The 14,345-nt window shown below is 33.6% G+C and overlaps 2 protein-coding genes across 2 annotated transcripts; one reads left to right on the forward strand and one right to left on the reverse strand.

The window, feature by feature from the left end:
- Nucleotides 1–2,343: 2,343 nt before the first annotated feature.
- Nucleotides 2,344–8,028, reverse strand: LOC130662729 (DNL-type zinc finger protein-like). Its single transcript, XM_057461648.1, has 3 exons — nt 7,812–8,028; nt 7,201–7,580; nt 2,344–3,667 (listed from the first exon to the last, which is right to left on the reverse strand). Exons 2-3 carry the CDS (start codon nt 7,563–7,565, stop codon nt 3,550–3,552), a joined length of 483 nt encoding a protein of 160 aa, XP_057317631.1. The 5' UTR covers nt 7,566–7,580; nt 7,812–8,028; the 3' UTR covers nt 2,344–3,549.
- Nucleotides 8,029–8,413: 385 nt separating this feature from the next.
- LOC130662728 (peptidyl-tRNA hydrolase-like) lies at nt 8,414–13,475 on the forward strand. The gene is made up of 5 exons (XM_057461647.1): nt 8,414–9,978; nt 10,057–10,270; nt 10,704–10,803; nt 11,414–11,459; nt 11,869–13,475. The coding sequence occupies exons 1-5, from the start codon at nt 9,958–9,960 to the stop codon at nt 12,076–12,078; spliced, it is 591 nt and encodes a 196-aa protein (XP_057317630.1). The 5' UTR covers nt 8,414–9,957; the 3' UTR covers nt 12,079–13,475.
- Nucleotides 13,476–14,345: the final 870 nt, after the last annotated feature.

Consider the following 14,345-nt stretch of genomic DNA (forward strand, 5'->3'; position numbering starts at 1 on the left):
GAGCTAGTTCCGACTTTTCAAGACGTAGACGAACCTAATATTGGAAACCTTGTTGCTCCCACTTCTAAATGTGAGAGGATGCCCTCTGAAGTGTAGAATGTTTTTGCTGTCACGAGACAGACTCCAGTCTTTTTCAGGAATATTTGAGTAGGTGTGCGATGATTCGCACGTGTAAATCAAGTAACGCGTGCGATGTAAAACGCACGTGCAAAGAATGTTACGCCTGCGATACGGGCTCCGGAGTTATTTTTGTTGCGCATTCATTTTGCGGTAGAAAAGTGGGGGACGTTTTAAATCGTGAACCCCAAACACGATGATCGAGCGTGTACTGGTATAGCGACTCTCTCAATCTTAACTTCCTTTTTTACATGTCCGAAATAGTATGCATGACTATACTGTCATTTTTATATTTATTGTTTATTTTTCACAAGCAAATAGGCAAAAATATGCTTTGTTTTCAAATTAAAAAAAATCTTTATCCACGTGGCTTAAATAAAACTTCAAAATTCATTCAAAAAGATCAGCTACACTTTAACAAAATTTTTACAGAAAAAAATTTATACCGCCCGTGGGTTTCGGTTTTACAGGCATAAAGAAAAAATCCATTAAATTCGGACCTGCTATGGTTTCCAATTATTTTGTCAAATGAAGAAATTATCTACAATTAAATCCATGATAAAATGTCTATTCCGCCTGTAAGTGCAGTTTTGCAGACTTGCTTCATCCGTGCTCCGTCGGCGTTCATCTCCGCATTAGTTAAGAACCGCATGGCTGGATTTCTTGTGTAAGACCTGGTTACCAACGACGAAGGGGCCAGGCAAAAGAGATTTATGTCTACGTAGTTCTTTTAACTAAGTCAGGAGTCGGTGAATTAGCTAGGATGGTCAGGTTGGCTATGAATAGGCTTGCTCGTGGATTAAAAGGACCAGGACTATTCAATAATTTCTGAGATCTATGGATTTTATAGGTTGATTTTGAAAACTCAATATTTATTTTTCAGGCGTGCGATTAATCACACGCCTGAAACGATTTAGGCGTGTGCCAAGGCGTGCGCGTGCGATCGCACGCCTCTCCTGAAAAAGACTGGACTCTATTAAATATTTTCAATTACATGGTATAAAAGTTTCTACTCCTTCATGAGTAATTCTTAGATGCGAGTGTGATTGAGTAATATTGTAATATTTTTCAGATAAAAAATGTATTACGGAACACCAAGAATTCCCAGCGGTGGTTTTATTGAAGAGTACGCTGTGAACATCTTTGGTGGCACTCCATGACAGAGAGTTTCGAACGACCACCTAGTTACCAGCCCCCACTCACCTCCTTAACATCCTTTTCTTTCCTCCGTTCAGATATTTCTCTGACTTTTGGTTTTTCCTTATACGGAAGATTTTTTTTTGGATCCTTGAGCAGCGAAAAAAAAATTTTATCCTGTTTTTTTCGACTGTTGTTAGTGCAATTCACAACAGCGCACCACGACATTATTCTGCCTCTCAACCTTAATGAATGTGCGATCTGAGTCTAATCTCTCTGTGGCGGGACATCTAGTGAAGAGGAAACTAATTTTTAATTATTGATTGGTTGTCTTTAGAGTAGCTGAAACAACTATGCAACCCTAAGGCTAAAGTCATATTGAACTTCAAGTTTTATTAGCGAAAGCTTCTTACTTAGGTTCGTACAGAATTAGCACAGTGTGTGTTTACCTTAAGGTCTAGACACATCTCTCGCTTTCGATTTTTTAATTCCATATGAATAATTCATAAAAAGCGTTCTTTCACAATTCAGGGGGTAAAATTACCAAAATTTTTAAACATATAATAAAATATCAGCCCTGGCCCACGTTTTATCTATTTTGGTCAGTTCGGCGCGCTCTAGGTAAATACGTCACACGCGACATATTATTTCAGCCTCGCTTTAGTGCCTATCATCCGCCATCCATATAAACTAGTCGTTGTCCGTGGAAAAATCCACGGGTTCGCCCGTCCTTTATATTTACCCGTCACAACAAAGCGGATAAAAATATATCGCATTTGATATTCGTGTTTCCGTAACATGATTTTCTAACTCAGCGGGGGGGGCGCGCAGAGACAGACAGACGACGGCTATTATTATAGAGACAATCGAAGTGAGAGACCGCATGCTTTTTTGTAAACAAGAATGAGATGTTGTTCAGTTGGTGTTAGGAAAGAAAACAAATAATTATTTAATTATTTTATAGAAGTTAGTTCCAAATAAGAATTTTTTGTCAAAATTTTAGTTTATTTTTAATCGGACAGTACCTTTAAGTTGTTTTTTTGGAATCCCTCCCCCCCCTTTTTTTTTTTTTTTTTGGGGGGGGGGGGGGGGGGGGGTTAACTGAAGGGCAATTTTCCGGACACATCAAAAGCAATATATATTTCAAATAATTAAAACTTTATTTGTAAATACAACATTGGCCAGTTATACAATAAATTTTAAATTTATATATACACGCATTCTAATAAAAATTTGTTTCTTGGTTGCTTTGTTTGTTTACGATAAGTTTTCCCGCATAAACCCTATACGAAAGGAACTCTACACACATAACAAAATATTTACTTATTGAAAAACACTTTAATGAAGCGTTCTTTTTAATTCACCCATTCATTTCTCTCAGACAAAAGCTTACAAGCAAACAAATGTCAAAGTAAATTCACCTCATAAAAAAACCCGAATTACAATCAACCAATGAGCACAAAGTCAGCATGGCCATACCTTAGCTTCACTCTTACATAATGTTTTTTTATAAGCATGACATTTATAAGCATCGGCAGGCTTTTATAAGCATGACATTTATAAGCATCGGTAGGCTAAAATTTGGTTATTTTTAAAGCATATGCTAAACATGCAAAGCCTAAGAGAAATTTATTATTTTTGTTGTTCATATAGGCACCTTAAAAGAAACATACTTTAATTCATTGATAACTTGTAAGACGTTTATTTGAAATCTGTTTGTCTTACTTGAATTTTAAATATTTTTAACTCCTCTGTAAAATACCCCCAGCAGGGACTTTTAAATGTGTCTGAGTCTTAAATAGTTTAATATTACTTCAAAAATCACTGTACCAAATTTCATGCTTGTTACTCATTTTTCAAAATTTTTGGACCATTTGACTACATTGCATAATTTTTTAACATAATATTTCTCGGATCCATCAGGTAACGTAATACTTGATAACTCGAAATACTTGATAACTCGACATACTTGCTAACTCGAATACTTGATAACTCTACATGTTTGATGACTCGTTAGGGTTAATAACTCAAAATGCTTGAAAAGTCAAAATAATTAACAACTCGAAATACTTCCATAATTCGGCATGCTTAATAACTCGGGTTAATAAATCGAGATGCTTGAAACTAGCGAAAATACTTAACAACTCAAAGATTTGTTTGTATAATCTTTGTTACCTTCCTAGCAAATGTTAATAGCTACTTCTAAGAGTGATAATCAGTGCATTTTAATAGATTTAGTACGAGTAACAAGTTGACGAAAGAATAATGCCGGATTTGCTGTATATATATGTCAAGTCAAGGTCCGGAGCTATCACTCTGTGAATCTTTTGTATTTGGAATGAATTGAAAATCATCCGCAGAAGTCACTTTTGTTATCGTCTCTCCTTTTTCATTCAATATATCTTCAATGTTTCTAGAAAAAGAAAAGAAATTTAAATTATATTCCACACAAATGTAATCTTTCTTAAAGTAAAATACAAACGAGTTGTAAAAGCTGTGTATGTCCATATATCGCACTGAAAACACAAGTATATCAGTGAAAGACAATTTGTTGGATCAGAGAAAATAATAACGATGGTCGTTATAATTTTCTCTGAAAACACACTTCTCTGCGGCGTGGGACCTTGCCGTATGCGTTTTTGCTCATATTGAATTTTAAAAGAACTGCGTTTAATTTTTGCAAACTTGTGTGTATGTACTTTATGTATGTTCACAAAAACCTCATACAGACGCCGTCCTTACTGACAATCATAGTGACAGCAAGAACTTGCTAATCATCATCAACACCACACAGGTTCTTCCTCATACTATTGAAACTCCTCACTGGCAATTGAAGGGTTTTGCCTATGTGGCAATAAAACAGATTCCGCAAATTATCAGCAACTCTATTTCCAATTCCTATGAACATTCTTGAAAAGTTAGTACACAAGCAAATTTAAAGACATTCTGGATTTCGAAAACTCTTTTCCACGGAAACTGCAGTAGTCAATGTCTATTTTCTCGACCAATAAAACTTTAGTTTGTGCTATGCACATTGACTTTAAAAAAGCTTTTGATATATTTGAAAATCAATTTTGTTAAAAAATATGTTGTTTTGACATTTGAGATGCTGCGTTTGACTGTTTCGAATCCTACTCAAAAAGCCAAATGCGGCTGACTCTTGTAAACAACACAGGATTAGATGCTTTATAAAGATGCTCTTGCGGTACCACGGGGATCTGTGTTGTCCCCCTTGTATAGTCATGCCTTAAAATATGTTTTTAATTGAAATTACCACCACTTGCATGCACAAATAATTATTTCATCCCCATAAAATATTGAATACCCCTGTCTCCTCTGACTGAATAATAACAAAATGACTGTTAATACGGACAAAACTGAAACTATCCTTTCAGCAACCACAGAACAAAACTACCAACTACATATTCCTATGTATTCCTTTAAAAATATCTCAGTGTAATATTTAATCAACAAATGCAATGGAAAGAGCACATAAATGCCATTATTGAAAAAAACTTTATTAAATATTCTAAAATAAAAATCTATTATTAATGCATTTGTTATGCCATTTTTAAGTACTTCTCTTTTGCATGGACTTGCATGGTGCAACCAAAATAGATTAAGAAAACTTGAAAAATGAATAAAATGTGTCCTTACATTTCTTGGGAAAAAGAGGAATATTCATTGAATATTTTACTCATCAAAAAAAATGCTTTGTTAATTTTCAAATCATGAGTCACATTGCTTCTGATTATATGCTCTTAAAATTTTCTTCTGGCGCAAAACTGCCAAGAGGTATAATGGAAGTCTGCTTTCTTTCAGGACTCTCTAATATATTTGGAAAATTCTAATGGAGACTTTTGATAGTTTTTTATTTTATTTCTTTTTTATTTTTAATTTTCAGTTTTTAAATATTTCACTGTTTTATTTAGCTGAAGCGGGTAAAGTTTATCAATTTTTATTTCTTTTTTCAGTGGTCTATATTGAGAATAATTTTTGTGATTTACTGGTCTAGCCACTTTAAATATTTATTGCGGAGACAAGCGGAGGGCGCGTCAGTGCCCAGAGCGTAGCAGAGCCCATTTCCTCATTAAATAAGCCAAATATAATTAAATAAGGCAAATATAAGGGACGGTGGAGGGTTATAGGGTTTCCGCACCTATACATCAAAATTTTCAATTTTCGTCAACTTTTTGACTGGGTTGCCCAGTAGCTTACTCTGGTCATTTTCCCCGTAAATTTATGATTCAACGAGACAACATCAAAGGCACGGTGATGGAGTGCTTTTGTTACTTTTAAAGATGGCCTAGCGGGGATTTCCAGTTGAGATTAAGGTACCTTTAGCCACGTGATATATAGTCACTTTGACTAATATCACGTGACTTTTTCTCGGATAACATAGCGCCTCATATATCGCAGCTGAAGGAGGAAGGGCTTGTTCAAGAAAATGAAGAAAGGGTATGTTTAGCTCGCTTGTATATCACTATTTTTTACATGTAATGAACCCATTCTTATTCTCACTTACACCTAAAGCTAGCTAGCTTAAAACTGCAGATTTAGATAGAATAATAATAGAACTTAGATAGCATTTAGCTACCTAGCTACTGTAAGAGTTAGCTAGCATAAAAACAAACAAACAATGCAATATAGCTAGCATAAAACTAGCTACAAAGCTTGCAGAAAATTAACTACTTAGCTGTGATAGAACTACCCATGTAGCTAGCAATAAATTGCTATTTTTGCTGGCATAAAATCAGCAACATAGCTAGCATAGAAAAATTGTTTGAGACTGATTTTCTACCTATTCTCTATCTAGCTAGCTATTATACATATATACTACACAGTGAGTGAGATAATTCTACTCTGTAGGAATGTCCCATCATACAGCTTGTTCTAGCTACAATCGTCCACAAAATGGCCAAACATAGCCAGCTAGATATTTTGCAGATAGTAAATGTTTATATACAGGTATGTCACGTGTAATTGTTTACGTTGCTTAGCCACAAATGGGCAGTTCTTAACATTAAGGGGGAATAGAGAGCTAGCTATATATATTGTACACACGTCAGGAAATAAACTTTTTTAACCCTGCCGCTGAGCATACATCAGTGCGGCTTAAGTTGCAGAAGCGAAAATTATTTCAATATATATATATATATATATATATATATATATATATATATATATATATATATATATATATATATATATATATATATATATATATATATATATATATATATATATATATATATATATATATATATATATATATATATATATATATATATATATATATATATATATATATATATATATATATATATATATATATATATATATATATATATATATATATATATATATATATATATATATATATATATATATATATATATATATATATATATATATATATATATATATATATATATATATATATATATATATATATATATATATATATATATATATATCGGGAAATTGAGTATACGCAATCTTTGAGTTGTAAGGTGGAGATTTTCTACTAAAGTCATGCACCCCTGCCTTGCTGTTCCATTGCCTTGCCAGCACTGACAGTGCCTTTCTTTGCCTACCCTTCCTATGCCTTTTCTGGTGCCTGCCTACTATGTCCTTGCCTGTGGCTCCCATGCCTTGCCTACCCCTGCCTTCCTGATTCCTCTTTCTATTTCCTTGCCTGCCTTTGCCCTTTCCTTGCCGTGCTTAATGCCTTTGCCTTGGCAACCTCTCCGCAACACTTTCTATATTGATTATTATTGTTATTATTACTACTAATATTACAGCTATTTCGTAGGATATCAACTTGTCTCATAGTGGGAGGACGTACATGAAAAACAATTTTTTTTTGCTTTCTTTAAATTTGCGAAAATGATTTCTTCACAGTTCTAGAACTCATAAAATAAATCTATGTAGACTTCTACTAACCTTTTATTATCATAAAACCATTTAAGATTATCAGCAATTAGATGTAGATTTTGGCAGCCATCACACTTTACAATAACAACACCATTTTCATAGGCTTGTTTACTGATAATTTTGGTAGAACGAGTTTCACAAACCGAGCAAGTATACACCAACTGAAGTTTTTGTTCTAACTGACCAATCGGTACAGATAAGTTTGCCTTCTTACAATGATATATTTCAGATGTACCAAACTTTCTTGATCTGTAAATACTTTGGATAAATTGTTGCCTTAGATCAGACACTGTAAAACTGGTATTGTATTTTCTTCTCCACAACATATTAAATGTAACACAACTTCTGATTCTGTAACCATATCTACATAACATGCTCGATAATTTTGACTAAAATAATTACAAGATATATATGTTAACAATAATGTTTATGCAACATAAGCAACAGTAACAATAACAAAACCTAAACATGTGTTTACAGTATCAGAGTTTTGTATATTTGGGTCTAGAGGGCATTTAAATGAAGTATCTTCGATGAGAATGTTTCCAAGAAACAGCTTTAGCTAGGTATATAGCTTAGCTACATCAATGAAGTTAATAAAAAAATTAGAAACAACTTACTCCAAATTCATTAACCTATCTATCATAGCAGATGCATCAGATAAAGCAGGAAGCACGATTTCGTCGGACGAACTGTTTATAAAAAAGGAAGACGTATTTAAAAAAATAACTAACGAGCAGCATAGGCAGTACTTTCATTTACTTGTTACTGTTTTTGTCTTGTTTTGCACGTGTTTACTACAAAGCCATGAGGTTCGTTGTTAAGGTCTGGACATATGTACCAGGTAATCGTTAATTCTCTAGAAATTAACCAAGCTGGGCAACATACCGTACTTCCCGCGTGCTAAAGTTTAAAACGCGTTTTTGTTTCGCATAGTTCTTGAGTAATCTCCAGTTTTCTCGCAATCTTAAGATGACTTTAGTCATCTTAAGATAACTTTAGTTAACTTAAGATAGCGCAACATCAAAGGTAGAAAAGTCGTTAATGTTACCATGATCAAGAAATCTTACAATATTTCTCTGATAATTTGTTATCTTAAGATTACTCGAGTTATCTTACAATCAGAACATTAATGTGAATATGCACGCATTCCAAAGTCACATTAATAGAGTTATCTTAAGATAACATTTGTTATCTTAAGATAACTGTATTAATGTGACTTTGGAGTGCCATAGACGGGTCGGTCATTTATTCAAAAAACGTGAGTTAGTGAAATCTAGCTCAATCAATATTCCGGACCGGAATTGGGTCTTGGAATTTTTTGAGTTCATGGAAGAAAAGTGTTTCTCACTTTGGAATAGAAGTGTTTGAACTAAGAAGAGAAGTTTTTTGACTAAGAAGAGAAGTGTTTTTATTAAGAAGAGAAGTGAGCCATCGTACATCCCCCCATCGTGGGCAAAATATGCAAGGTGTCCCGTATTGGGCAATTCATACAATTTAAAACATAAATTCTAACAGGTCGGATAAGTGTGCACTTATACGAAATAGGCTCTACTCTACAAAATAGTTGATACACTACCAACTGGAAATAAATACTGGCAATTCATTTTGTAAAGGTTGAATATTTCCCTAGGAATCTTTTACAGTGACTTTAATGTGTTAAAACGCATTAAAGTCGAGAAGATACTTTTCTGGGAAGGTTAAGTTATTGCGAAAAAATATTTACCACAAAATTTTTTTCCTAAAATTTATAGCTATAGCTAGCTTGTTGCTAACTAAAAAAGCTACCTTAGTGTCTTTTGTCAGTCTTATCTTTCAACGTCGGCCCACCTATAAATGCTTGCTGTCCAGTTCGTAAACAGGGCACTCCATTGAAAGTTAGGTTTGAACGTTGAAAGATCGGTGGACCCAACTATTAAATGTCTGGGGGCATAGCTTTTAAAGATTTAAATAAAAAACTGTGGCGCTTGAAGATACGCCACCCATTTCAATCTATTATCAAAGCAAATCATTTTTTTAATACGCTCAATGTGATTGCAAAAATATAGATTAGAATAACATTCAACACGAAAGAAAAATTGATCCCCAGGATTGTGTTTTGGACAGCACGTAGACCAGTGGGTAAGTATAGGGTAAGTGAAGTAAGGTAATAAGTACTGGGTTATGTCATTTGTTTTATGCATAAGAAGGTAATATTAATAAAAAAATTAGACTGACATAACTTATTTTGCGAGTCTTTTCTGACTTGGTGGACTTGCGTAACATGGTTGACGTGAATCTGAAAAGACTCGCCTATAATCGAGTCGGATTCAAGCCCTGAGCTATTTATGTTTCAAGATAGAGAGATAGATAGATGTGCATATTTTACATGGCTAGCCTCACAAATATCGAGGGATATACCCTGTCTATTATTTCCAGGAGGGGCCATGGTGTAGATGGAGAGTCCTAGAGTATTTAATGCTCATTTTGAGCTACGCAGACCCAATTAGAGCCCGCTCTCTACTAGACAACTCCCGGCAACATCCAACGGCCCACACAGTGTGCCATCTTCCCAATTTCCCTCACATGGCTCACATGTTGAATTGCCGTCAAGAGGAATCGAACCCCGGTCTCCCGCACAGAGTACGAGAGCTATAACCACAAATCTACGGCGCCACTTAAATCTACGGCGCCACTATACTGTGTCTGGTATAAAATCATAGACCAAAATTGTTCATTCTTTAGTATAAAAAAATAAAAACATCATCTTATGTACATGTACATAGTATGGGCAAGTTAATAACAATGGTAAGTATTGTTCACATAATATTTTTTAAAGTGTATATAATTAAAGTTATGTTGAGTGTTATAATTTTCTCTTTCAAGATAATTGGTTTGGGTAACCATGTCATATTAGACACACGACACAGTATTGGAATGAAAGTGTGCAATGCATTAGCCACCCGTTACAATTCTAAATGGTGTTATCAACAAAAGTATAAAGCTTACACTGCTACCTTTACATGGCATGATGATGAAGTAATATTATTAAAATCAAAATTTCCAATGAATTTGAATGGTTGTAGTGTATATAGAGCTGGTAGGTGTAAAGTGAATTGAACAAAAATCTCAGTTTCGTTTTTTGTTTGTTTGTTTGTTTGTTTAGGATAAATAAGCAGATAATGCCCATCTGTCAAAGGAACACAAGGTATAAAATGATGTTAGACTAATAGAGCTTACTTAAAAAGTTACCTAACAAGTAAAAAGCTCTTTTTTGTCTCAAGATATTCACATTTAAGGAATGCCAGATTTAATTATACTCCATGAATTATGATGTCCTATATTTAAGTAATAGCAAATTTGCACATTTTCTTTCATCAGTAATTTTAGACCTGTTAAGGAATGTGCATTCAAGCTTCATCAATGCATTGATATTATGAAGGTGAATTGATTAACATAAAAATTTTTGCCAAAATGACACTCGTTTGCTTGACAAAAAAGAATTTTTAGAGAATTACCTATTTTTTCATTAGTGAAAGATATGAACATTGAACTGAAGAATGTCATCCTTCTACATGATGATCTTTGTCGAGCGTTTGGTAAGATCAGTTGGAAGTATGGTGGAAGTGCAGGGTAACGTCAATACATCTTTTCTTTCGCAGGACTTTTTTTCTTTTTTCTGAGCCTTATGTATCTCATTTTAATTTTATCACATAAAAAATACAGGCCTAGGGTTGCCTAAATGAAGTAATTTTGTTCACAATTTTTCCTTATCGTCTCCAATGGTAACTCCTAAATGTATATATATTTTTTTGCGATTTAAGCCAAATGCTCGTATTCGCAACTTTTTTTACAGATCACATATATCTTTACGATTTAGACTGTCAGCCATTCCCGGTGTAGAATTTAGACTTGCTTTTTCTTTACCATCATGTAAAGCTGCATCATATACAATTTAAGAAAATTGTCTAAAGTTTTGTTACACACACGATTTCATGCAAAAGAAAATATTCTTAAAACTTAACATTAAAAATTGTTCAAGATGTAATAATGTCCAATTGAACCAGTGACAAAACTTTTGAAAAAATTAAAAAAAACTGGTTGGCAAAAAGAAAAGCTTGGTAAAAATTGCGTATTACTATTGCTCTTGTATTTTTATTTTATCTAAAATTAACCTCTGTTAAAGGAATGACCGTGCAGAAAAAAATATATAAATGCGGTAAATTTGCTATATTTTTTGCAGTGGACATAATGGCGTGAGATCTGTGATATCATCTTTAGCATCCAATGTAAGTATCATATCTCTTACCTTTTACTATCTGTTTCAAAGGTATTCACGTTCACTAAGTGATGGAGATAAGAATATGCTTTGTGGATGTATAATTTCAGGGACCTATATCTTCATGCCCCGGTCAGGAAAATAAGAAAAAATGATCAAAACCTAATTTGGTCATAGAATTTTGAAATTTAATGAACTTATTTGTTGATTTACAGCAACACTGCTACAGGAATTATTTTTAATGCCACTATGTTGTTGTTTTTTCTGATGTATTTGCGTGCATCTTACCATAAACATTTTGCTTCTTAAAGGCTCAACCTTTAAGTATTAATCTTTGGAGAAAAATAGTCTTAAAGTTGTCTGCTATTAGCTTGAGAGTACTGCGTTTTGATATATTTATTATTAACTTCCTTTCCCAGGACTTCAGGCGTCTAAGAATTGGAATCGGCAGGCCAGAAAGTAAACGCGATGTGATAGAATACGTGCTACAAAACTTTACTGAACACGAGTTAGAAAACCTAGAAACGGTTATAAATCGGTGCATTTGTATGTTAGACATTGATATAAGTAAAACTCATACCCGAGACAAAAGTCCTTGCACGTTTTTAAAACCGTTGAAGCCAGTTTAAACAGGATAGATGAAATGAAACCAATTTAGGGGAAGCTGTCTGTTCAGATTTGCACGATGATCGAACACGTACCGAGTCAACACTCCGTAATACAGTGTTGATGATACAGACACGGATGAAATTTCTGAACAAAAAAATGTCTTTCTTAAATACACAAACTGATTTTACATACAAAACTTTTTTTACAAATTGTCTTATATAATAGATATTTATTTGTTAAAGTTATTTATTTTTATACACAAATATATACATATTTTTAGATAGTCAAGTTAAAAAAAAGAAGGTTAAATTCTTATTTCCTTCGGGGTTTACCATTTGCGAGGATTTATTTAATTAGGGCGCCGTATCGATCAATATTTGCGTATCCGTCTGTACGGATTTTTTTGTGGTTATTTATTTTTTTCAAGAAATTTATTTGTTGCCTTAGTGTGAGTGTTTAACTGCTTCGGTTTCTTGTTTTTTTTTTGCAATAAGACACAAAAACAACAAACCTAAAACGATTAATTGAAAAAAAATTGCGAATTTAACAAAAATGGCTGATGTTGATGGAGATCATGTAGTTTTCTATACTTTTACGTTTGATTGTCTAAAGTAGAAATTGTCCCTGATGCAATAGAGTTCTTGCACAAAATTTAAAATAGCGAGCAAAAACAAACAACATGTCCATTTCCTAGAAATTTCTGGAATTACTAGTAATTTCCAAAATAATGTAATGAAAAAGTTAGAAATATCAGGAATTTGTTTGGTCGGAAAAATGTCAAAAGTTTTACGTTCGAATGGTCAATAAGATATATAACAATATATAATAAAATCAGCTTGTAAAAAGCTTTATTTTTATCTTCAAAAAAAGAAACACTATACACTCTTCCAAAAAGTATTTTATGCAACACACATGTATTATTCGAAGTTTCCATTTTGGTATGAAAACGTCCTAGCTAAATCATATTCGCGTTTATGCTCCTTGCGCTCTTCTCCAGCGTGTGTTTAATCGTTCTACTTCACACTCTAACTCCCCGAACTGCTTAAGTAATCCATACAATGCGCAGGAGAGTAGGCCTGTTCCAATCCCCGTCAACACAAAAGCTGCAACAGTAAAAGTGATAAAAACCATGCTTAATTTGTGGTATTCAATCTTTAGTACAAAGCTACGTTTTTGCAAGTCATTTAACAATATTTAAAAACGATAAGAAGTAAATTCGCATATCCAACGGTTATTTTCGTCTTCTAAATTCACAATAACTTCTCCAAAGATGATGTTAGCGGAAAATTCTACTAAGTTGTCCTCCCACCGTACGTAAACAAATTCTTCTTGAGTTGCTCCCAAGAGATTACCGCAAGCGAATTTCGAATTAATCGTGATAGATTTAGCTTTCTAGATTCGCTGTTTCGTAAACAAAGTTGAAATGTTTGAGGAAAGAAAGAGAAATATCGATTGTATGAATGATTTATAAGCGTGTATTTATTGCTCATTTAAACGGTTGTATGTAGCCCAATCAATAAATAAATTACACTCGCATTCATCTTTGAATAACTTATTCATACCGCTTTGTGGAGGGTTTATTTCATCTCCTTGATTTTATTGAAGCATAGTGCAAGTCTTGCTAATGCAATGTCACGATCTGATAGATTACACAAGAACAAACCGTTAAAACCTGTGAATTAACGATCTTATCGTGTTTTTGGCGAATGAAGTGTCTATGACGTAATAAATGCCTTTATGCAAATAAACCTTTCCCAAACATTCTGCGAGCAGAAAAATTGAAACTGAACGCGCTTTTTTAAAAAAACGTATGCGACTATGCTTTCGTATATTTTCTACAGACCTACCCACAGGCATTTTAAATAATTTGTACCTTAGAAACCCAATTAGATTACGCATGAATACATAACTCGAGGAAAAAAATATGCACTTTTATTTATACAGTTATCTCTCAACCCCTTAAGTAGTAATTATATTAACAAAAATCATTCGAATTTTCGAGTAACTGACCTAAAGTTACAGGAAGGGCACAATTTATTATAAGAAAGGCGGTTTAGTGCTATAAAAAGGGTACTAGCAGCCACAGTGACCTTTATTTCAATCTGTGTCATATCTTGAACATAAGCAGTTGCATCGCGTCAAACTCTTTAAAGGCTCTCTGCGTTTAAAAGTAAGATACCGTATTTCGTCCTCTCTAAAGCTAAATAAGGAACAAAGACCTACAATCGTGGTCACAATATGTTGGGACAAGACAACGAATTTGTAAGTTCGCCACCACAAGTGACTG

Source organism: Hydractinia symbiolongicarpus, chromosome 10, assembly GCF_029227915.1.
Source record: "Hydractinia symbiolongicarpus strain clone_291-10 chromosome 10, HSymV2.1, whole genome shotgun sequence".
Lineage (NCBI taxonomy): Eukaryota > Metazoa > Cnidaria > Hydrozoa > Anthoathecata > Hydractiniidae > Hydractinia > Hydractinia symbiolongicarpus.

Coding starts and splice junctions, on each gene's coding strand:
- LOC130662728 (XM_057461647.1), top strand. CDS start 9,958: ATGGGCAAGTTAATAACAATG. Junction 9,979..10,056: donor TGGGCAAGTTAATAACAATG/GTAAGTATTGTT, acceptor TTCTCTTTCAAG/ATAATTGGTTTGGGTAACCA. Junction 10,804..11,413: donor AAGTATGGTGGAAGTGCAGG/GTAACGTCAATA, acceptor TATTTTTTGCAG/TGGACATAATGGCGTGAGAT.
- LOC130662729 (XM_057461648.1), bottom strand. CDS start 7,565: ATGTTATGTAGATATGGTTACAGAATCAGAAGTTGTGTTACATTTAAT. Junction 3,668..7,200: donor TGGTTTTATGATAATAAAAG/GTTAGTAGAAGT, acceptor TTCTTTTTCTAG/AAACATTGAAGATATATTGA.